The sequence below is a fragment of the Acyrthosiphon pisum genome, chromosome X (genome assembly GCF_005508785.2).
Source record: "Acyrthosiphon pisum isolate AL4f chromosome X, pea_aphid_22Mar2018_4r6ur, whole genome shotgun sequence".
Classification (NCBI taxonomy): domain Eukaryota; kingdom Metazoa; phylum Arthropoda; class Insecta; order Hemiptera; family Aphididae; genus Acyrthosiphon; species Acyrthosiphon pisum.
In genome coordinates this window covers 42,137,203-42,160,850 of record NC_042493.1, presented here as the reverse complement: position 1 = coordinate 42,160,850, position 23,648 = coordinate 42,137,203, and the positions used below count along the sequence as shown (strand labels likewise).

At 30.4% G+C, this 23,648-nt stretch overlaps 4 protein-coding genes across 4 annotated transcripts in view; all 4 read left to right on the top strand.

Moving 5' to 3' along the window:
* The first annotated feature begins 775 nt into the window (after window positions 1–775).
* On the top strand, window positions 776–5,059 carry LOC100571673. Its single transcript, XM_003243264.3, has 2 exons — window positions 776–1,163; window positions 4,632–5,059. The coding sequence occupies exons 1-2, from the start codon at window positions 888–890 to the stop codon at window positions 4,749–4,751; spliced, it is 396 nt and encodes a 131-aa protein (XP_003243312.1). The 5' UTR covers window positions 776–887; the 3' UTR covers window positions 4,752–5,059.
* Window positions 5,060–9,982: 4,923 nt separating this feature from the next.
* LOC100571576 lies at window positions 9,983–14,024 on the top strand. Its single transcript, XM_003243263.4, has 3 exons — window positions 9,983–10,154; window positions 11,605–11,743; window positions 13,749–14,024. Exons 1-3 carry the CDS (start codon window positions 10,037–10,039, stop codon window positions 13,960–13,962), a joined length of 471 nt encoding a protein of 156 aa, XP_003243311.3. The 5' UTR covers window positions 9,983–10,036; the 3' UTR covers window positions 13,963–14,024.
* A 5,509-nt stretch (window positions 14,025–19,533) lies between these two features.
* On the top strand, window positions 19,534–19,989 carry LOC115033110 (zinc finger protein 2 homolog). The gene has a single exon (XM_029485129.1). The coding sequence runs from the start codon at window positions 19,534–19,536 to the stop codon at window positions 19,987–19,989; it is 456 nt and encodes a 151-aa protein (XP_029340989.1).
* Window positions 19,990–22,005: 2,016 nt separating this feature from the next.
* Window positions 22,006–23,648, top strand: part of LOC103308881 (zinc finger protein 271-like) — a 3,485-nt gene continuing 1,842 nt past the window's right edge. The window contains exon 1 of the mRNA XM_029485128.1: window positions 22,006–23,646. Within this exon, the coding sequence (XP_029340988.1) occupies window positions 22,232–23,646 (1,415 nt within the window). The 5' untranslated portion in view covers window positions 22,006–22,231. The remainder of the gene's footprint in view (window positions 23,647–23,648) is intronic.

Genomic DNA, 23,648 nt, shown 5'->3' with positions numbered 1-23,648 from the left:
CACCCGTTTCGTTTTCAATAAAATAATATTGATCGCTTTTAAATTTTCTACATTTATATTTAAAAAAATCTCACTGACTCCTACATTCGTGTGATAATATTTTATTAATCACATCACTTGGCTCTGTATTTAATGTTTGTTGTTGTTGCTTACCTGGATTTATGTATAGCAAAATAACGAAAGCTATATACCTACGAGGCACATAAAGATAATAATTTTATTATTTTCTGATACTAACGTTACAAAGTATATCATCATATTGTGAATTGGTGGCGTGGGGGTGAAGCTCTCACTAGTCTTTGTGATAAAATTTAGGCAGTGGTTGTCGAGCATCTATATTTGTCTGATGAAATAAAAGAGTTCACACTGTCACTGGGCTCAAATCGTCTCTACGTGTCATCTTTAACTTTTGTAAGATAAAAAGAAGGGTAAAAATATTAAAATTATATGATTCCTATTTCCTCTATATTCCTGGAACTATGAAGTTCTTCATATTTGGTACATTTCAGAACGAGCAAAGAGTTTAGGAATTCACGACAGGTAAGAAATCAAATCATCAAACCATTTATTTCTATCGACAAGTTATAATTTACCAATGTTATAGAAATTAGTCCAGAATTCACGACCTCCTTAATAGTACTATTCATCTTACAGGAAAACTTAATACAAATAATATGTTAGGTTAACTTTCATACCTACCTTTATTTATATTACGGTAGGTAGGTACTAAAAATATTTATTGTGATAAACTATAAAAATATAGCTTAGATTCGATTCTATATAGCAACGCATCATAAATGTAAATAACGCTTAAATATTTTTTTTAACAGTAAATGTAAAGCAAATTAAATTTACAAATAACAATTTTATATATAATAAATTACAAAATGATGTCACAACAATCGATTGATTTAAGCCAAGCCAAACTATTAAACAATAATAAGAATGTTATTAAGAACAAACGGAAGAAGAAAAGAAAATGTGTGTGTTGTTCGAGGATATTACGTCCTGACGAATCTTTGGAAAAAATCGTGGCTAATGAGAGGATGATATTCCTATCCTCGGTTTACCCTCCAGTCATCATTGGCCACAACAACTGCATTCAATCTCCGACCACTACACCCAAGCACAAGGGATTTTTGTCAGAGATGGAAAATTATAGTGTAATTATAGTGCTATTAACTTATTATATAGTTATTAGTTATTACACAGGAACGTTGTACATAAAAACTATTAGTTATTAAAAATATTATAAATTATAAATGAAAGTATGATTTTAAGTAGAAATTTAAAACGACTAAAATTATGATTAAATAAACGGGTTATTATAGGGTGGGATTGACATCCACCAAATGTTTGCAACCAACATCTCTGGTCGTCATAGCCACAACTATAGACATTTTTCTGAGAGGTGGGACTATGGATAAAACTGGGGTGCTTAGCTACCCTAAATCCCCACCTAATTGCACATATGCGTCCGACAGTATTTATAGAAATTCTCACATGCTCAAAATGTTATTTTTTTTTTAGGCATTTTTCCATGAAGAAAAGTGTTTCCACATATTTATTTCTATTGATTCTGAATATACCATTACTTTGATAAGTTGTTACGTCAAATAGCTGTGCGTCTATTTTACAGCGACTCATTTCCACATACAATATCCACCTCACTGAGAGTATTTTGTACAGTTATTTTATAACCAATCATAAGGTAGAAATGGTAGAATTTTCTGTGTAGTACCTATCTCAATTTAGTCAGTTAACTCAACCTGAGTGAGATTCAAATTTTAATAACGAAGGCTTACAATGCAAAGTATAAAACTTTCCAACGAAATATTTGAGTATTCCAAACAATTGCGTTTAATAAATTCTAAGGTTCATATTGCCTTACCTTAAATTTAGTTTTTATTTAATTTAAAAGTTTGGTACTCTCGAAGATAGGAGAATACCTTATTATATTATTTCGTGGATATGACATAATGACAGACTGTCACTATAGTGTTGTGATTGGCAAGGCTGGGCAAGTTAACTATTTTTTTTAACCTGTTATGTTAAGTGAAGTTAATATAAACAAAATTAACGTTAAGCTTTAAGTTAAAAGTTAATTTTATTTTTTTTAACTTGGATAAGTTAGTATAACTTAGTTAAAAATTAGTTACTTTTTTTTCATATAAAATTAATAATAGTATACCTATCTTTTCTTAAAGCCAACAAATAACAAAGTAATTCAATAAATGTCTTATAATTTTTAAATAACTGTGTGTATTAAAATTAATTACTATACTTTGATACTTACTACTCATATGCTTTAACTAATGATGAAATCTAAACAAAAGAATTAAATTATTTTCATGTATTTGTTTGCGTAATGGTCCAAAACTATATTAAATATTATAATAATCAAATTCATTATGAGAATATAATTAAATGGTTACACAGCTCTATAGAAAGCCATATACAACAAGATTATGAAAAATTATTTTATTCCACAGTCCACACGTTACACAGTCAACATATAAGCGGAGCGATGTATTGATGTTACAATGATGTGTGTTAATTTTTTTATTTCATTTTTTGTGTCTATGTACACGATAATTAGTCGTATTAACGCTTAGTATTTAACTTATTTAACTTCAATATCTTGGTCGATGGGAAAGTGAATTTAGCTGGTGCATTGGGGAGGTAAAAATTTCCAGTAGTTTTCAAAAGCATTGCTTGGAACCTTTATGGTTTTTTTCGGTTTCGGTTCCAATTAGGTTCATCAATAAAATAAAAATTCGGTACCGGTTTTGGTTCCGGTTCTTAAAATTACAGAATTAAGGTTTCGGTTCTGGTACCGGTAAATACCGGTATTTAGAGGTATATATTTTTTTCAAAAAGTAAAAAAAAACAAGTATAAACGTCATACAAATATTATCAAAAATGATAAAATCAAATTATAGTAGCCTATTGGGTTAAAGGACTTTGTAAGTTTACCATAATTTTGTTTTAAAAACATCCACAACAAATTTTAAAAAATAGGGTTGGCCCATGTTGCGAGAAGCGGAAGTCAGTACATCGTATAATTTGATCCAATCAAACACTCAAATATTGAATGGTCACTGTAAAAACTAAAAAGTGGTTTTATTATAATAGACTAGAATTTTGTATGATGTGCACGTGACCAAGTGACCGACTTTGTAGTTATTTAATTAATTACTTACTTTTTAATTAATTACTAATTATCACCAATTAGCTTACTCAACACTCTGCCTCGGTATATTGTCTTAAATTATAGGTTCTTGTAAATTAATTTTGATACATAGGTAAATTGTACAAGGTACATAATTTTCTATTGAAAAGGATATTGAAATGAATGGTCATTGTTCAATAGATTTCAATTTATACAGCCCTTAGATTCTTGACTGACTTACTCTGTAGCTGTAGCCTGTGAGTCTGTGGCCTTGTGAGTTTTGAGCTTCAGCTTGAACTACTGAAATTTATACCATAAATTGTACAATAGGTATAAAAAGATTTTTTTCCATAAAAATCATATTTCTATTTTCATTATTTTTAGTATAAATTAAAATGACAAAATTAATTTTCTACTAAAAGTTGTTTTGATTAATTGTTTTTTTTTTATTTCAACTTTTAAGTTTCATTTTCGATAATTTTTTGGTCAATTTAATATGAGACCATAATACATAATATAATAAAATACTAATATATTATTTATTTTACTTTTAAATTTTAATCTAGAAAAGACATTAAAAATGGTATTTTTGGTGGTTTAAAAGATAAAATGTATAGTTTATTTGTCATGTAAAATTCAATGTAATAATAAATTAAAATAACCTTATGAACAATTATATTCTGTATTTAAAAAACTGGTTGACTTATCATTATACATTTACAACCGAATTTATGAATCAATTATTATTATTTAATATATTGTATTACCTAACTAAATATATTAAATAATTATATAAAACTAGAACCGAAAAAAACCAAAATAGACCGATATAAACCGAAAAATTCTCTTCCGACAATTATCGGTTCCGGTTGCGGTTTAGGTTCCTAAGAAAATCAAAAAGGGTTTCGGTAAGATTCTGGTTCCAATATTTTCAATAGGTTCCGTTTAAAATACCGGTAATTTTAATTTCGGTTCCAAGCCCTGTTCAAAAGTGTCGAGAAAAACAAAAAAAAAAAAATTAAGGAAAACCGGGAATTTTTATGCAAAATAGGTTTTTGACAAAATTGATTTTGGATTTTGGCGTTCCTCTAAAAAAAAATGACTGTAGATACATGATATTTTCACTGAATGTTTATATCAGCATTTTCTATACACGACAGAATTTTCAAAATATTTTAATTTGTTTTGAACGGTTTACGGACATTTTTAGTTTTTTTTTTATGAATGTCAATATAATTTTATTTGTTGGGTAAATAAGTTTGAACATTTAATACAAGGCTTCAAATATATTGTTACACTGACATCTAAAAAATTTAAAAATGTATATTTATTTTCCAAGCTCAATAATTGTACTTGCATAGTCGCTGGAACCCTTAGTGGCTATAATGTCGTAAATGGAGTATTGCAGTGTACAAAATATTTATGTTACTCACTATATAATGCTTCTATCCATTTTTAGATAAAGTGGACCCCTGGTGCCGTAACTAAATATGTGGCCGTATTGATGGAACAAACAAAAGCAGGAACTCTTGGACCATTACCCGGGAGGATAAGAAATAATAGGAGGATACTAGATTAGTCAGCGACAATCTAGGAAGAAATTAAAATCGGATTGAACCACCCCGGTAGTGATGCTGATTGCTATAAGTCAAGAAAAAACTTGAAACCATATAGGGATATGAACAAACAACGTCGGGATCTTGTATAACTACGCTTAAAGAGTTGCAGCTTCAAAAACGAATGTGTAGGTCACCAAAAAAAACGCGGAATGTAGTACCGGTGGAACGTGTGATACGTTTCAATATGTAATAAAAGGAAGCAATTCCTGGATTTTTGTTTAATTTTATCAATAAAAAATTACCTATATTACATATAATTTTATTTAAATTTTATTGTTTAAATTAATTATTAACATAAATTTTGACTGCATACCAGGGCTCGCAAACGTTAAAATAACGTTATGATTATAATGTTGTATTTAACAAAAAACGATTGAAATTTGTATGCGTTATTATAACGGAAAGCGATAATCAAAAATAATTTGAAATACCTTTTAAAAAAACATAATGATTAACAAAATATATTATACATCATTAATAAACAAAACATAATGCAAAACGTAATTTACAAAATATCATTAAACGAAAAATAACGCAAAACGAAATATTTCAAAACCTATTTATTTAAAAGGTCTATTGGTTTCGTAGAAACATTCATTTCATGGTAACAATCTAAGAACTGATTATATTATATTCCGTGTCCCGGCCATTACCTACCCGCATTAGTCATTATTTTTAAATTTAATAGGTATTAACACTATTTTAAATAACGATAAACGCAAAACTTGTACAACGTTTTCGTTTTAAATAAAAATAAACTCAACAATTGGATAACGTTTTAATTATAAATACCAATAAACGCAAAAATGATGTGACGTTTTAATTGTAAATAACATAAAACCAATTTTTTTTCAAATGCAAGGCCTGTTGCATATTACTTGCGTACCTATGAAAGGTATACATTTGATCGGTCAGGTAACTTATTGCGTCCCATTTCGGGGACTCAAGTCGTAGGAACATTGGCACATTGTTTGTCCGCTTTATCTCCCTCCTTTCACTTGAAAGTGGCCTTATCAGCTCCAACTCGTTGCCTAGTTGAGGTGGTGTTGCATAATAATTCGAGACAAATTAAAAATGTTTTTTTTGGTCAGAGCGCAGCGCAGCAAGCGAGTGGTCACGCGGGCATTACTATACGAACCCAACTCATGGGACGCAATACGGCGACTTAATCGACGACAAGTTCACATACCTGGACCCGATACGAACTCGTTAAAGTCTAGTGGGAGCCACAGATATATAAACATACATGTTTATAACATAATATATGTATGTTTATATATCTGTGGTTGGAGACGATACGCGTTATCATCCCGTTAGAGCGATGTATGATAAGATTGCGTAGGTAGGTATGTACTTTTTTCACTATTACAATTTCGTACGACGTACGTTATACCATGATTGACTATTGAGTATAGATAGTATAGATAGATAGTATAGATGGATATAGATATCTATACTAAATGGTTATACCTACCCATACTATTAGTACAATATTGTCATTGTTCACAATCGTGAACATTTGTAAATTATTATAAGAAAAATTTTGGAGTATTACTATGCAATAACCGAGACAATATGTTTGTAGGTAGCTTATGTTTTGATACATAAAAATAAAGTTTCATAAAATAAATAACTTATTATTAATTACATAATTTTTACTAATTTGAATGTATAAGAACAATGTCCAGAGAATTTCCACGACAATTTTAAAACTCGATTCTAGAACGCATGTGTCATGTGACACGTATTTATAAGAGATATGTATATTTATGCATATTTATGCCTACCTATGAATATGTATATTGTATCATCATCATACATTCCGTATGGTCCGTCGTAGTTATTTATCCTGAATTTTTTTATTGTATCTATACAATGAAAATATTTTTTATTACATCGTTTTCAATAGTTATATTTACAATAATTTAATATTTAATAATAATTTGAATAAATCATGTGAAAACCATCATAGTGCCTGGAGTCTAGTCATTTGGTGAGCCAGATGGACACACATGGGCATTTTAAACATTTTAGATTCCCCATGATATTAAAATTTGTATAATTTTTTTTATGTTTCTATTTTTACTTAGTTTTTACTAGAGTTTTAGAGACAGGCAGAGAATGGCTAAACATAAATATTGTACCTACGGCATTTTTATTTTTATTCGTCCAAATAAATTTCGTCGTAAATACTATTACACCTAAAATTATATTATATAATGTTTGACGAGGCCGTTTATTTTAAAGAAAGCAATAGCCAAAAAAAAAAATGGTACCCTGCAGGAATGACAGCAGGACGACTGCAGAGTGGAGCCGCCGCGGCCGGTCATCCCCTCGGAGACCATATGTGGTTAATGTCTGGTGCATTGTTGTACATTTTTGAGAGTTTGCGACCGATTTTAATTCATTGTTGATTCTAGGAATCGGAGACAATCCGAGTTTTGTCGTTTTAGAAATTTTTTTTAGCCTTCGTTTTGGCGGCTCCGGTCCAATGTGCCTATACGTGTTTTCTACCTACCAACACCACCCTGCCATAGACCGTTTTTACGAAGCCGGTAAACAATGTTTACTAAACATATAAAGCCATTAAAATACTGTTACGTGCCTACTGCCTACCACATATTATATATTTATTTTATTTTTCTTTAAAATGTTTCTCTGGTTTTTTCGATAAAAGAAATATTTTACATGGTACTTGTCTACGTTACGAGGAAAAAAGATCACACTGCATTATAGTAACTGTTGCAGGAATAGGTATTACTGTATTAGGTATATTATATTATTATAACAATTGTTTCTCACCCAACCCTCGTGAATAATGGCTTCGGAATTCGTGTAAAATAACTGTCACCTATACACAATATCTACAGACCTATCGGCTATCGTATATTACTATCTTTAGAAGGTACTACTATAATATTACATTTATTTCTGAAATAGCCATATACTAACTATAGGTAGACTTGGTACCGGTTGGACTGACCTTCATGATTTATGGTTTCGGAATTGGGATAAGAAAACTGTCAACCTATACACATAGTATGTACTGTAGTACTGAGTTTCCCATACCTATTTTATAGCTAATAGTGGCACTAAGTGCCGGCCGAGCTAAATAACTTACTGTTTATGTAGTTATGTCTTCCAGAGTGTTGTATTATAAATTTTATAGTATAGTTTATATTTATCAATACAAAGGAAATTCCAAGTCTTTCATGAAAGCAGACGATTTTTGACATTATTCTGACTATTATTTTATAACCAATATCCATACTATATTCCACATAGGTACCTATCTAAACTATTATTGAATCACCGATTTTTAGTTCCATTACTCTATATCTGACATCTGTAAATAAGGTAAACATATAAGTAGACAACTATACATGACTATTGACTACAAGTTACAACATATGAGTGATAATACCATCGTTAACAAAATGTTAAAAATGACTACAAAGCATGAAAACACGCTGTCACTCTTTTTTTTAGAAAATAAGTAGGTATGATAAAATATAATAATATTATTGTATGTGTATATGTTATTATTAATTTGAAAATAAGAAAATATTTGAATACATACAACATTAGGTACTGTTTAATGAATAGTTTTATATAAATAATTATTGTAATTTTTCTAGATAGGTAGGTAATTATAATTAGAGATTTAGGTACCTACACAATTGTTTAATCACGCAACAGTTTTTTTTTCTTTATTTGTTTATTATTTATCGAGTATCTTATTCATTCATAGTTCATACGTATCTATGAACTATAATTAATTAATCTATCCTATAACCATAAAGCTATTCTGCTTCTTTTTTACCTTTTAAATGTTCAATCAAATCATCAGTACCTATCCCTTTTTCTTGTTTGTTAAATCGTTGTTATATGGAACTGGAATATTTGTCACTGTACAAATTATTTAACAACTTCGAAATAATATTAAATATAGGTACCTAATACAAGCTCGGATTAAGGGGGGTCCAAAGAGGGGCCATGGCCCCTGGGCCTCGATAGTTAGAATTTATTTAGGGGCCTCAGATTTGTCCATTACTTTTTTCGTTATATGCTATAACACTGCATAAATCACCTAAAAAATAATCGATGATTATGTAGCGGTGGAAAAAGCTTGTAAATTTATTATAATATATATAAATAAAATGATACAATATTCATCAGGCATTTATTGATATGTTCCTAATATCTATATAATATTTATTATAACAGGTGCCTAATATTACATAATATTAATATATACATTATTTTTTTTTTCGTACAGGGGCCTCATTTAAAACTTTGGCCCCTGGGCCTCAAAATGTCTTAATCCGGACTTGACCTAATATACAAGTTCCAAGATAGGTGTAAGAAAAACAGTTATGGCTTAACTAAATATTTTAAAATATGCATTCAATATTAAAAATGTATCCTATTTAACTGTAAGTTATTACAATTTCCGATTTAAAACGCAATTATTGATTTTCGAAGTAATCTTAAATTATGAGTTAAAAAAATCATAGTACCTCTACCTATATGTCGGAATATTAACGGACTACCGATGAGTACGATTTATGTCCGATAAACTATAAAATATGTAAATGATATATTAGCAGTCGTGAGTCAATAATAATAATATTGTTTTAAGAGGACGTCAAAACCGCATGTGTTGTCTTCGTCTTACACACGTATGACATAGACAAAACTCATTTACGCAGTCCGAGTAGAACTCGTTCAAATTTGGTTCTAGAGTAAAAATACCTATAATAAAATTTAAATGTGACAATATTTTCTGAGGGAAAGTCGTTGAGTTTTTTCCATTGTACTCAATATAACGTTCATTATAATATCGTTGAGAAATAGCAAAAATGTCAACATTTTTAAAATACCTTTAACTATTCAAAATTTAAATTTAAAAAAAAAAAAACGCAGACTTTCCCTCATAAATATTGTCACAATTCAATTTTATAATAGGTATTTTTACACTAGAACCAAAATTCAGCGAGTTCTACTCAGACCGAAGCGTTTTGTTTATGTCGTACGTGTGTGTAAGACGGAGACAACACATGCGGGTGTGACGTCCTCTAAGATATTATAACATTATATTATGCTCGTGTGTGGTTTATTAGTTAGCCGGTAGGTGCGCATCTTATGCCTTAGTTCTGTAAACGCTGTTCATCATTGCCGCCGCCCTGGTAGGTTATAAAAGGGAACGCGACGGCTCTCTAACTATCAGTTTACAGACTTAGGTATGAGTTACAATTACAACGTCATGACGTCCATAACAAAAATTTTAATTTTGATCGCGGCGATATCCGCTATCAGTGGGAAGACAATTGATTTCAATATCGATACGGATCAGCCCAGCGGTGAGTACCTACCTAGATTATTATTTTTTAATTTCGTTATTAAGAATTACCATCTGCCAGTAACGGTCATTTTTACATGGGGTGGGTGGGGGAGGGCCGATATGGCTGATTTTTAAACATAATAATAATATATATTATATTAAGCACTATTAGATAATTACAAATATAATTTATGGTTATAACTAAAATAATATTTTAAATGTTGGTAAATAGTAAATAGGTACCTATAGGTACACTTTATTTATTAACGTATTAATCACAATATTTGTACGCAATTATTAAATCTTTTTTTTCGCTAGTTCATCCAATATTTTATTTTATTTTAGACATATTTTTTGAAAATGTATTATAGTTAAATAAATAAAAAAAATTATTATAATAGGTAGGTACATATACGCATACCTACATATTATATAATATAAATGATAAAAATACCTATTGAAAAAAAAAGTCATGGGGGATTTCTTCTACTTCTCCCGACCACTGGAACTGGAACTATATTGATAATATTATTATTGTTATTTTAGATTCTGAGTGAAACGATGAATGTATTGATTTTACAATGATTTGTGTGTGTGTGTGTTTTTTTTATTTTTTGTGTCCGTGTGCACGATAAGTAGTCAAAATAATGCTTCGATTTTCAACTTCAGTATCTTGTTCGAAAGGAAAGTGAATATTGTTGGTGCATTGAGGAGGTCAAAATTTAAAATCCCCAATAGTTTTCAAAAGCGCCAGGAAAAACAACATAAAAATTAAGGAAAAACGGGAATTTTATTGTAACTTTAAAAAAAATTACCGTAGATATATGAAATGTTCACTGGTTGTTTATATTTACATTTTCTATACATGATAAAAACTATCAAAATATTTTGATTTGTTTTGAACTGTTTAGGGACATTTTCAGTTTTCAATTTTACTAGTTTTTTTTCCTATGAATGTCATTAAAACTTTATTTGTTGGGTAAAAAAGCGTGAAAATTTAATGCAAGGCTCCTGATGTATTGTTACAATAGGAAAAAATATTAAAAATACATAGGCTTAATTTTTTTTTATAAGCTTTTAAAGTTCGAATTTTGACAAAATTTAACAAATTTAAAATTTTATAGCTAATGATTGAAAATTTTAAAAGGTTCCGCGTAAATAGGTTATATATAAATTACTTTATTCACAATAATATCATAATATATACTTAGTAATATCATAAGCTGGCCTTCGCTCAGAATCGTTTTTCTTACACAATGATATTATATCACTGAGTTCAAATTAAACACCATACATTATACGATGACCCACTCGATACCTACTGTACAGCAGAGCGACATTCACTTACCAATCTTTTATTTATTTGCATTAATTTTCTTGTTGAAAGTTTTATGTAGGTAGGTATTTGTTCAATAATATCTCATCTATATTTCGTTGTTTGATTATAATCTATACCATCATAATTTTAGCTCAAGTTTCCTACCGTGACGAATTGTTGGATACGCTGTCCCGCCTGAAGTTGATCGCCCCCGAAGACGATGAACCACCATCATCTAAAGCAGATACTACCAATACCAAGTCGATCGTTAGCCAGAATGGAAACCAGTGGTAAATATATCCTGATTTTACATGTTGTTATGGAATCGACGTTCCCATTCGCTACTCAATAATGTCGATTAAAAACAAAAATAATATAATATAGTCTTTCCTTTACACCAAATTGTGTAGGTATCTTTTGTATTGGCGTAAATAGCATTTGTGATTTGGTGAGGGAGGGGGAGGGGGGTGGGGGTAGTGCAAAAGCCGTATTATAACAATATTGAATAAGCTTAAAAGTTAAAATGTTTGTGAGGGGGGCTCCATTCAATTGTTTGTGGTGATTAGCCCGTCTATTTGCGCCAATGAATTCTTCGGAGTGCCTGTTTTCTCTATATTTTTGACATTCGATGCACGATAAATGTAACTAACCACATGGTGATTTACATAATTGCATGATCTTAAGTATAGATAATCATTATATCTTATAAGAATCAATCATGATGATCAATTGTGATTTGTGACTGTTAAAATATTACTACTTATGGTTATAGAAATTTGCAGTGGTTGGTTTTTATACTGGAAATCTAATCGTAGTTTAAGCCCATGCAATAATATCTTGGTTCCGTCTCCTAGACCATAAATTAATTTAATTTTGACCATAAAATGATGTTTGCTTAACAATAATTGGCCTCTAATTGTTGAATTTGGCACACCCCAAAAAAGGGCTGAAAGCGGCAATATGCAAACCTGTGTTTTAAATATTAATTACATATTTTGTGAATAAAGATAGAGTGAACAGTTGCACTTGAGATGTAATGTTCTTAATTGGTTTATTTAAATAAATAATCCAGGGCTTTGCACCCGAATAATTTGGGTTTCGGGTTTTGGGTGATGCATGTATTCGTGTTGAAATACCAAAATAAAAATTGTATACAAATGTTTGGATATTAATAACCATTATTATTCGGGTTAATATTGGTTAATACGGGTGGTTCAGTAGTTCAGGAAAAACTTAATTTTTTATAGTTATGTGAAATATATAATTTGAAATTACAAAAATAGGTAGCGTATTGGGTGAGTCCAAGCCCGGATTAAGGATCAAATGGGACCTGGGACACCGTACGCCTAGTGGGCCCCTTTCAACTTTAACTTCAAAATAATTGTATCATTACATATTAACGACTTTATATTATTTTATAATTTTTTACTATACAAAAAATATACATGGTGCATCTTATGTCATTGTACATGGTTTGTTTTAAACAATTATGCTCTATGGATTCATGATATGGAATTTCGTTAAAACAAAAAAGACGTGTTTCTTTATTTTTAACGGGTAATTTTTTCATAACATTTTTAAACACGTAGTTGTACCGATAATAAAATCGACTGTTTTTTTAAATGGTAACCACTATATTTTTTATGGATTCTGGTAAAGCTTTTTTTCTGATCATTTTGACAGTCGAATGATTAACTTTGGTTCGCTAGGTTATTAACTATGGTTCTCTAAAATGTAGTATAATATGCATTAATACTTTTAGCTGAATTACCTAATATTTACATGAGCTAAATACTTTTTTCTTATAACTACCTTTTTATATACTTAAATAATTAAGTATTTCTAAAATGCTCAAAAAAAAAACAAACAAAATTGTTGGCAAACATAGTTCATTACTTATAGTAATTTTTCGTAACATACAATTGAGAACAATTTTATTTTATAATTATTAATAATAATTAACTTATTATAGATAATACCTACTATAATATATTTTTTAAAATCTGTATTGGACGCGCTAAAAAAATTTATTTTAGGGATAAAGATGGGCTCTCAAAATCAATGGGCCCCGGGACCGTGCTCCCTTTGGCCCCACCCTTAATCCGGGCTTGGGGGTGACTTAAATTTGCATAAGAGTAACGAGATTCTGCTGCGCACTATAATGCACTATATATTGTACATATTTTTAAGTGGTGGTGAACTGGTGAGTGGTGACTTCCAACCACAGAAAAAAACATTGATTGCGTCTCTGTTTTCATTAACTTTAGGAATAATTTTTTTCTTTTACTTTAAAAGGGAACGACGACAAGCTCGATGTGCAGACAATGGATCTCATTCACCCATGTCTTTCACTAGTTTTAGGCATTTGTCAAATGTGCCAAGATTTCCAAATGGCGATGTCGTAGACTATAACAAGATCAGCATGGATGTATTAAATTGGATTCGTCAACAGCTGATAGTCAAAATGATGAATCAGGTCCAGAAATCCGCTGCAAAAAACCAAAATTGACGATCGTTTTCAATAGCATATATATATATATATAATCCAATAAATCCTATCGTTAATCACAATAGACGTTATGTTGAATTTGTATTATATTTTGCAAGTCCTATATCCTTATATTAGAAACTCTTCCAAAGGACATTACACAATACTGTGTATTTATTCCTAAATATTTACCTACTTGTATTATTTATTATTCTTGAAATAATAAAAAAAAAAATACATATTCAATTCTTATAAATAAAAAGATTCAGTATTTTTATTAACTAATTTATTTTGATAAATATGAGTATTAAGTAAATATTGTATAATGCAGTGGTATAAAATTGTATTTTATGATATATTACTATACACATGATATGAAAATATTTTATACAGGTTATATATAAAAAGCAGAAAAGTGGGTACCGATCTGCTGTACAGTAAGTCTAGAGATGTTGCAGTAATGGATGTTTTAAATTTGAATTCAATGACTAATTTGTGACGTTGCCGATTGTATTATAAAAATTATTTTAAACATAAAAATGGTTGATATTAATAAGTAGATATATTGTGAATGTATGAGCGCAGTCGGTTTTTTTTACATTCAAAAAATCACCTTAAAATTAGCTTATTTTGATATTTTTAAATCAATTTTTGAGTACTTTTTTGAATACAATTTGTATACAATTACATCAATATTTCACATATTTTATATAAAATTACATACATTTTTAATTCACATAAATTACATTCATTTTACAATTCTACAGATTTCAGTAGATAAAGAAAGGGTACCTACGTTAACCTACGTTCACCACACTTTCCACAATTTATTTTTCAACAAAATATTTGTTAAATATTACAAAAATTTTAAACTTATTAACTATTACAAAAATTTATACATATTTTAAAATTACAATAAAAGCTTTAAATATTACAGAAAATTAGAAATATTACAGAAATTTAAACTTATTAACTATTACAAAGATTTAGACATATTTTAAAATTACAATAAAAGCTTTAAATATTACAGAAATTTAGAAACATTATAGGTACAAATAAAATTCATTGGTGTACAGTAGCCGTTTTTAGTCGTCTAAATTGTTCTATAAGTCCACACATATATATGTAGATATATAGAACAATTTTTCCAACAAAAATCACTAAGGTATCATTTGTTTACAATTTAAATATTTACAAATAAAAATAATGAATTGAGATGTTGAATTGAAATTCCAAGTTTGTTGATGTTGAATTGAAATTCCAGTTTTTATGTATATTGGATTGAGATGTTGTATATATTGAATTGAGATGTTGAAATCCCAGTTTTTGCAGATGTTGAATCGAAACTCTGATTTTTGTAGATGTTGATTTGTAATGATAACTTTTGGCAGATGATGGTTTGAAATGGTAATTTTTTTATAGATCTAGTTAGCAAACTTAAATTCAAAAACATAATTAGTAGCATGATAAAAAAATGTAACTAAAAAAAAATGTTGTAAATAAATAAATATAAAAGATGAATCGAATATATAATTAAATATTATCTATCTTTATGAATTTTTAGCTTTAAATATGCAACAAATTCATTACATATTATTTCAATACCATCTTGATCAGTGATAAATAATTTAATACGTTTAAAATCTATTACATTAAGAGGAACATATTCAATGTCATTAGTTATATTATATTGACCATGCGTATCACATTTAATAACACATAAAATATCACCGTATGTATGCAAATATTGCTCTATTTTATAGTTAGAAATGGATTTTTCAATTATATTACAGTGTACTTCAATAAATTTATTTTCAAAATAATTACTGAATATAATATCTGAACCAATATGTTTATAAGTATATGTATTACCTAATCCTAAGCTTGATATTGAATTGTAATTTTAAAATATGTCTAAATCTTTGTAATAGTTAATAAGTTTAAAATTTTTGTAATATTTAAAAAATATTTTGTTGAAAAATAAATTGTGGAAAGTGTGGTGAACGTAGGTTAACGTAGGTACCCTTTCTTTATCTACTGAAATCTGTAGAATTGTAAAATGAATGTAATTTATGTGAATTAAAAATGTATGTAATTTTATATAAAATATGTGAAATATTGATGTAATTGTATACAAGCTGTATTCAAAATAGTACTCAAAAATTGATGTAAAAATATCAAAATAAGCTAATTTTAAGGTGATTTTTTGAATGTAAAAAAAACCGACTGCGCTCATACATACACAATATAACTACTTTAATATTACATATTATATAAGTCATTTAAGATTATAACATTATTTTGGTTTTTCCCCAAATACTAGCTTATCTAAATAGTCTACAGTGTATTACATATATGTTTTATCTGGACTCATCAGTTACCTGTTCGATATCCGTTAGTACGTATATATTGCTATTGCTATATACAGCACTTACAGGCTTAGGAACGACAATGATTTTAATCATTGGCGTGGTTAAAAATGATTGTTTTATACGTCATACCACTGTCCATTATGTTAGTATAATATTATATATTAAATACATAATATATTATATTAAATCATTAAATATTATTATTGTCATTACTATAACTTTTATTTTTTAAACTAATTTTGATAATTTTTTGTAGTACTAATACCTACATTTATAATTTTTTTATTCTTTTTTTAAATCATCAAATATTATTAACTTTTTTTCATTTTTATACTTTTTTTTTTAGTAATTCTTTTTTTTTAAAGTTTTGTCTAACAACACGGTAATGTTATGCATTTATGCACGTACACGTGAACGTCCATAGTGACCTTAAATTTTAACTCTTTTTTGTGAACAAGTACAGTTCGACCACTTTTTACCCGAGTGCAGTTCCGACCATTACCTTTTCTGAACCCAAGTGCAATTTGACTATCCCGACCGGTATACAACATCAATCTTACCACCACGAAATGAAAATAATAAAAGTGCAGGGGTGAAAGCCGCTTCTGTGTTGTTCTATACTAATTGATAATAGAATAATATAAATATTATAGATAGGAAGCTCAGTGAACGGTTTTCTGGCGGCGTACAATAAGACTCTCGGTAGGTTAGGTAGCTATAAGATCCAACAACATTAATAAATTCGTATTTTATTCCAGCTGTCATAACTTGATTGAGTTTGGTTCGAGAATAACTGCAGGTTTTTATTTTCAACTACTAACGATTTCATAATTTGTGTACTGTAGTAATCCACATATTACAGCTACCAGGTGGAACTGGACTAGTGGAACACTGTACCCGAAAGACTATTCGGGAATATTCGAGAGCAATAATATATTTATTGGCGCCTTGTAGACTGACTTGGCAACCCCACTTACTACGCATACAACTGAGTGGATTGGCAACTTAATGTGCATGGTGACTTCGACTATGAAGGGAGGTGAAAACATAATATGGGAGATAGGAAAGTTAAATTTAGCTATGGGCGAGGGCCGAGGGGCCGAAAGGGTCTCTGTGGTCGTATCGGTATAGTACAAAAAAACGTATTAAAAATAGGAATAGGGATAGGGTTTTAAAATATCATGAAATTTATTTTCTTGAAATATTTCATTTCCATGAAAAGTAAAAATAAAATGTTTATTATATCTAAAAGTTTATTGTCGTAAACTTCCAAAAGACATTTTCTAAAAAGTTGGTTTAACGTATGAAACAATGAAAATATGTAACTTTTTTACATATAATTTATAAGTTGTTTAACAAATCTATAATATATCAAATTTAAACATTGCCTTTTGACTCTTAAGTTACAAACTCATAAACCAACTTTACATCATATCGTATTCTTGAGAGCCATGGCTGCGAATGCCTATTATATTGTGCTATATTATAATTATTATATTATATTATATTCACAATGTATAAACACAAACCAATCTTAATAGTCGTGATTCGTGACCTTTTACAATAAATTATAATGCTGTGTTCACTAAATTGTAATTTGTATTCAATCGATTAGATCCATTTACCCAGAGATCCTCACGCCCATTACTTCATTCGACCTTCATAGCGCCTGCATATATATATATATTATAATAATAATATGAGTGTATGGGAAAAAAATAAAGTTAGACGGAACAGGAAAATGTCAATATCAGATTATCAGTTATACGCCTATAGCTACAGTTTATTAAAAACTCGAATAATATAATAATTTAAAAAAAATCAACATATAATATATAGATTATAGATAGTGTTAAACTAATTTGCATACCATAAACCGCTTGGGATTTAAAATGTACACATACAATATAATAAATGTATTATATTATATTATATTATGCATCTATAACTTACACAGAAATTGTTTTATCGATAAACCCCCCAATGGGCAATGAACTATAACCGTGCATGAAAAACTAACCAATGATCAACGAGCTAAATTTCGACAGCATGTACATTTTCGATTTTTCCAATTTTGAATTATACAATATTTTGCGTAATTTTGCGGACCAACAGGTAGATTATGGAACAGGTTTTTACAATTATTTAAAATTTGATATCTTAATGACAGAGTAGGTATAATATAAAAAAAGTGTAGTACATATTCTATGGCAAAAGCTTGTTTTGTTGTAAGGTTCAATTTTCAATTTTCAATAATGTTTTATTGGCGATGGTGTATGTACTATACTTATACAATAATAAATTTGTTAAATTTGTTTTCTCATATAAATCTAATATGGTACGACTATGAGAGAAGTTCCACTCACGTACCATAATATTATATGTTAAATTAAATTAACTCACCGTGAATACTTTTGATACGACATTTGACAGCATCAATTCTGGTAAGTAAATTGCCACAAACAATACACTTAAATGGTGCAATGCTATTAAGACGCTTTAAATGCCAGGTTAAAGGGTTTTTCAGTGAAAAAAAGGCATTGTCACTGATCGCACTGAAGCATTTTTAAGTGAACAAAATATAACAATAAGAGATAACTAGCCAGTGGCACACACACAAAAAATGATGGTCAGATACGATGGTCGTTACTAACGCTTATGCGAATGGTCATGTCAAATAATAATAATCATAATAATAATTGTATAACTTAATAATACTAAACTCCTTAAATACGACCAGAATGCCTTAACACGTATACCAGTTGCCTTGTTATCTGATGATAAAATAGTCCGATAGCCGGGGTGGACTGGGAGGTAAACGACTCAGTATTCTATGAAACTAAACCACCCAAAACCCCTTATAACAGCTTCTTTACGAATACCTACTTTTTCGAGTAGTGTATCAAATATTATATAATCCACCTATTCATTCGTCTTGTAGTCCAGAGGATCTCTGAAAATATACCTACTAAATAGCTTATTATGAATATTTCCGATTTTAATTTATAACAGTGATCACATCATTAAAAGTAACCAAGTACCTGTACGAAAAACCTATACGTGTTTATAAACACAAAAGAATTATTATTTTCTTTTTTATAAAATATATATAATTTAACAATAATATCCAATTATTATTATTATTATTATCAAATTATTATCCAATATAATAATCTTAACGGTAGCCACATTTTAGTGATTTGAATTTAATTATTTTAAAATGAATGATTTCACTAGTTGCTCAGCCAAGAAACAGTATTCGTGTGACGTTTGTAATAAATCCTTTACTTCTAAAAGCGGCTTGACTACACACCAGCGGATGCATACGAAGAAGAAACTTTACCCGTGTGATGTCTGCGTCAAGTCATTCAGTCAAAGTGGCCATCTGACAACACATCGACGGACCCACACAGGCGAGAAACCATATGCGTGTGATGTATGCGTAAAATCATTCAGTGAATGTGGCACATTGAAGAAACATCGACGTACCCACACAGGAGAGAAACCATACGACTGCGATGTATGCGACATGTCGTTCAGTCAAAGTGGGACATTGACGTGTCATCGACGAACCCACACGGGTGAGAAACCATACGCGTGGGATGTATGCGACATGACTTTCAGTCAAAGTTGCAATTTGACAACACATCGACGGACCCACACAGGAGAATTCTGACTTCTGAGATTTTATACCGGATAAGGACATTTCTAATTTTTCCTAACTAATTTTTGAACCCACCTAGTGTTAATTGCATTGCGAAAAATCATTTGCTAAAATGTGTACATTGAAAACACATCGACGGACCCACACGGGTGATAAACCATACATATGCGAGGTTTGCGAAAAATCATTTGCTAAAATGTGTACATTGAAAACACATCGTCGGACCCACACGGGCGAGAAACCATACGCGTGCGATGTATGCGACATGTCTTTCAGCCAAAGTGGCTCATTGACGAGTCATCGACGGACCCACACAGGAGAGAAACCATTTGCATGCGATATATGTCACAAGTCGTTTGCTGTAAGTAGTTCATTGACGAGTCATCGACGGACACACACGGGCGAGAAACCATACATATGCGATGTATGCGATAAATCATTCAGTCAAAGTTGCAATTTGACAACACATCAACGGACCCACACAGGAGAATTCTGACTTCTGAGATTTTATACCGGATAAGAACATTTCTAATTTTTCCTAACTAATTTTTGAACCCGCTTTAGTGTTAATTGCAGTGTTTGTATTTAAAGAAATATAATTTATAGTTTTTGTAATCTATTCTAACCTAACCGTCTTTGCTAAGAATAACTGGTTTTCGTATACAATGATTTAATATTATTCTAACCTTCTAATCTCGTTAGAAAAATCGCTACTTATTTGCTAAAACTTGTTATGGAGTTTTTAGGTTTTACATAGTTTCCGTTTTCCCAGAAAAAAAGCATTCTTACTTGGGAGGGGTGGGCCTTTAACTAACTAGGGGATTAAATTTGTTTTATTCAAACGAAATTTTTTTATAAAATATATTGAATAAAGATTTTTTATCAAATTAAATTTTTTTATTAATATATCTTATTGGTTTATATTAATATAAAAATATATCTATATTTATTCAATTATGCATTCATATCAAATAAAAATATATTTTTATTAAATATAAGTCTTTTATCACCGATTTTTATTTATATTTATTTTTTTTTTTTTTTTAGATTTGTTTTATTCAATGGATATTTTTAGTTAATTTTTTTTATTTATATTATATTTTTTTACCTTACATTTTTATTCACCTAAGCTTTATTGAATATAGATTTACAGATCACCAGTTTTCAGAATTATAATTGGACTGTACGTTTCCCAAACCCCACTCATGATTTATTATTATTTTTGTGGGGCTTTAATTAGCAGGAATTCTGGAAGTGGTGGCAACAATTGGCAGGAATGAAGTACTAAATATTGGCGTTAAAAAAAGTTGAAAAAGGAATAGGGTGGGGTTGTGGACATGTACGTCTTGTACAATCGTTTTGATCCCTTGGAACGAATTTGATCCACGGATATTAAAAGATATTCTTATAATTTACAACTAAAAATAATTTGCAAATTTACTGTCGGAATCTTTACGAATTTTGTCAAAATTTGAAGTTTAGACGCTCTTTAAAAAAAATAAAAATATTGTTGAGATATTACGAGGTTCAAAATATAAAGAAATACAGTTTGTTGTTCCTAACTGGTGCACTAATGTTTGGTAAAAGAAAAATTATAAAAATGTAATTTTTTCCATGAGGGGGGTTGGCTAACATCTCTCCAGCCCCCCATATATATTTTTGAATTTACGGTTAAACCAGTATCGCACAATGTCTGAAAATAGTCACTAAAATTCACACTAATAGCACACTAATGTTTAGATAAAAAAAATTTCAAAAATAATATTTGAGGTTGGGGGGCAGGTGAAATGTACGAAGCAAAAATTTAGAATAAATATTATTCTTTATCATTTTCTAGCAATATTCTATCAACTACAATAAATTGCACGTGGCTCGAATATTTTTTATTAATTATTACTAAAAAACTCTAATCGATCATAAATAGAATAGTTTATATGTAGGTTACTAAGTAACTATACGAAAAACTTATATGTGTTTATAAACACAACACAATTAATATTTTGTTTGTTGTAAATATATTATATTGTAACAATAATTATCCAATATAATAATCATTACAATAGCAACATTTTAGTGAATTGAATTTAATAACTCAAAAACAAATGATTTAACTGGTTTTCCAGTGAAGAAACAGTACTCGTGTGACCTTTGTAATAAATTCTTTACTTATAGATGCAGCTTGACTATACACCACCGGACACATAAGAAGAAGAAACTTTACTTGTGTGATGTCTGCGACAAGTCGTTTGCTAAAATGTGTACATTGACGAGTCATCGACGTACCCACACGGATGAGATACCATACATATGCAATGTAGGCGACATGTCGTTCAGTGAAAGTGGCATGTTAATGCAACTTCAACGTACCCACACTAGGGAGAAACCATATGCGTGTGAAGTATGTGACAAGTCATTTGTTAAAATGTGTACATTGATGAGTCATCAACGGACCCACACGGGTGGGAAACCATACATATGCGATGTTTGCGAAAAATCATTTGCTAAAATGTGTACATTGAAAACACATCGTCGGACCCACACGGGCGAGAAACCATACGTGTGCGATGTATGTCACAAGTCGTTTGCTATAAGTAGTTCATTGACGAGTCATCGACGGACCCACACGGGCGAGAAACCATACGCGTGCGATGTATGCGACATGTCTTTCAGCCAAAGTGGCTCATTGACGAGTCATCGACGGACCCACACAGGAGAGAAACCATTTGCTTGCGATATATGTGACAAGTCGTTTGCTGTAAGTAGTTCATTGACGAGTCATCGACGGACCCACACGGGCGAGAAACCATACGCGTGCGATGTATGCGACATGTCTTTCAGTCAAAGTTGCGATTTGACAACACATCGACGAACCCACACGGGTGATAAACCATACATATGCGATGTTTGCGAAAAATCATTTGCTAAAATGTGTACATTGAAAACACATCGTCGGACCCACACGGGCGAGAAACCATACGCGTGCGATGTATGCGACATGTCATTCAGTAAAAATGGCTCATTGACGAGTCATCGACGGACCCACACAGGTGAGAAACCATACAACTGCGATGTATGTGATAAATCATTCAGTGAAAGTGGCACATTGAAGAAACATCGACGTACCCACACAGGAGAGAAACCATACGCCTGCGATTTATGCGACAAGTCGTTTGCTGAAAGTAGTTCACTGACGAGTCATCGACGGACCCACACGGGCGAGAAACCATACGCGTGCGATGTATGCGACATGTCTTTCAGTCAAAGTTGCAATTTGACAACACATCGACGGACCCACAAGGGCGATAAACCATACGCGTGCGATGTATGCGACATGTCTTTCAGCCAAAGTGGCTCATTTACGAGTCATCGACGGACCCACACAGGAGAGAAACCATTTGCTTGCGATATATGTGACAAGTCGTTTGCTGAAAGTAGTTCATTGACGAGTCATCGACGGACCCACACAGGAGAGAAACCATTTGCGTGCGATGTATGCGACATGTCTTTCAGTCAAAGTTGCAATTTGACAACACATCGACGGACCCACACAGGAGAGAAACCATTTGCTTGCGATATATGTGACAAGTCGTTTGCTGAAAGTAGTTCATTGACGAGTCATCGACGGACCCACACAGGAGAGAAACCATTTGCGTGCGATGTATGCGACATGT

Excerpts from the sequence above, each read along its gene's own strand:
- LOC100571576 (XM_003243263.4), top strand. The coding sequence starts at position 10,037 with ATGAGTTACAATTACAACGTCATGACGTCCATAACAAAAATTTTAATT. Across the intron at positions 10,155-11,604 it reads CGATACGGATCAGCCCAGCG|CTCAAGTTTCCTACCGTGAC; the intron begins GTGAGTACCTAC and ends TCATAATTTTAG. Across the intron at positions 11,744-13,748 it reads AGCCAGAATGGAAACCAGTG|GGAACGACGACAAGCTCGAT; the intron begins GTAAATATATCC and ends TTACTTTAAAAG.
- LOC100571673 (XM_003243264.3), top strand. The coding sequence starts at position 888 with ATGATGTCACAACAATCGATTGATTTAAGCCAAGCCAAACTATTAAAC. Across the intron at positions 1,164-4,631 it reads CAGAGATGGAAAATTATAGT|ATAAAGTGGACCCCTGGTGC; the intron begins GTAATTATAGTG and ends ATCCATTTTTAG.
- LOC115033110 (XM_029485129.1), top strand. The coding sequence starts at position 19,534 with ATGAATGATTTCACTAGTTGCTCAGCCAAGAAACAGTATTCGTGTGAC.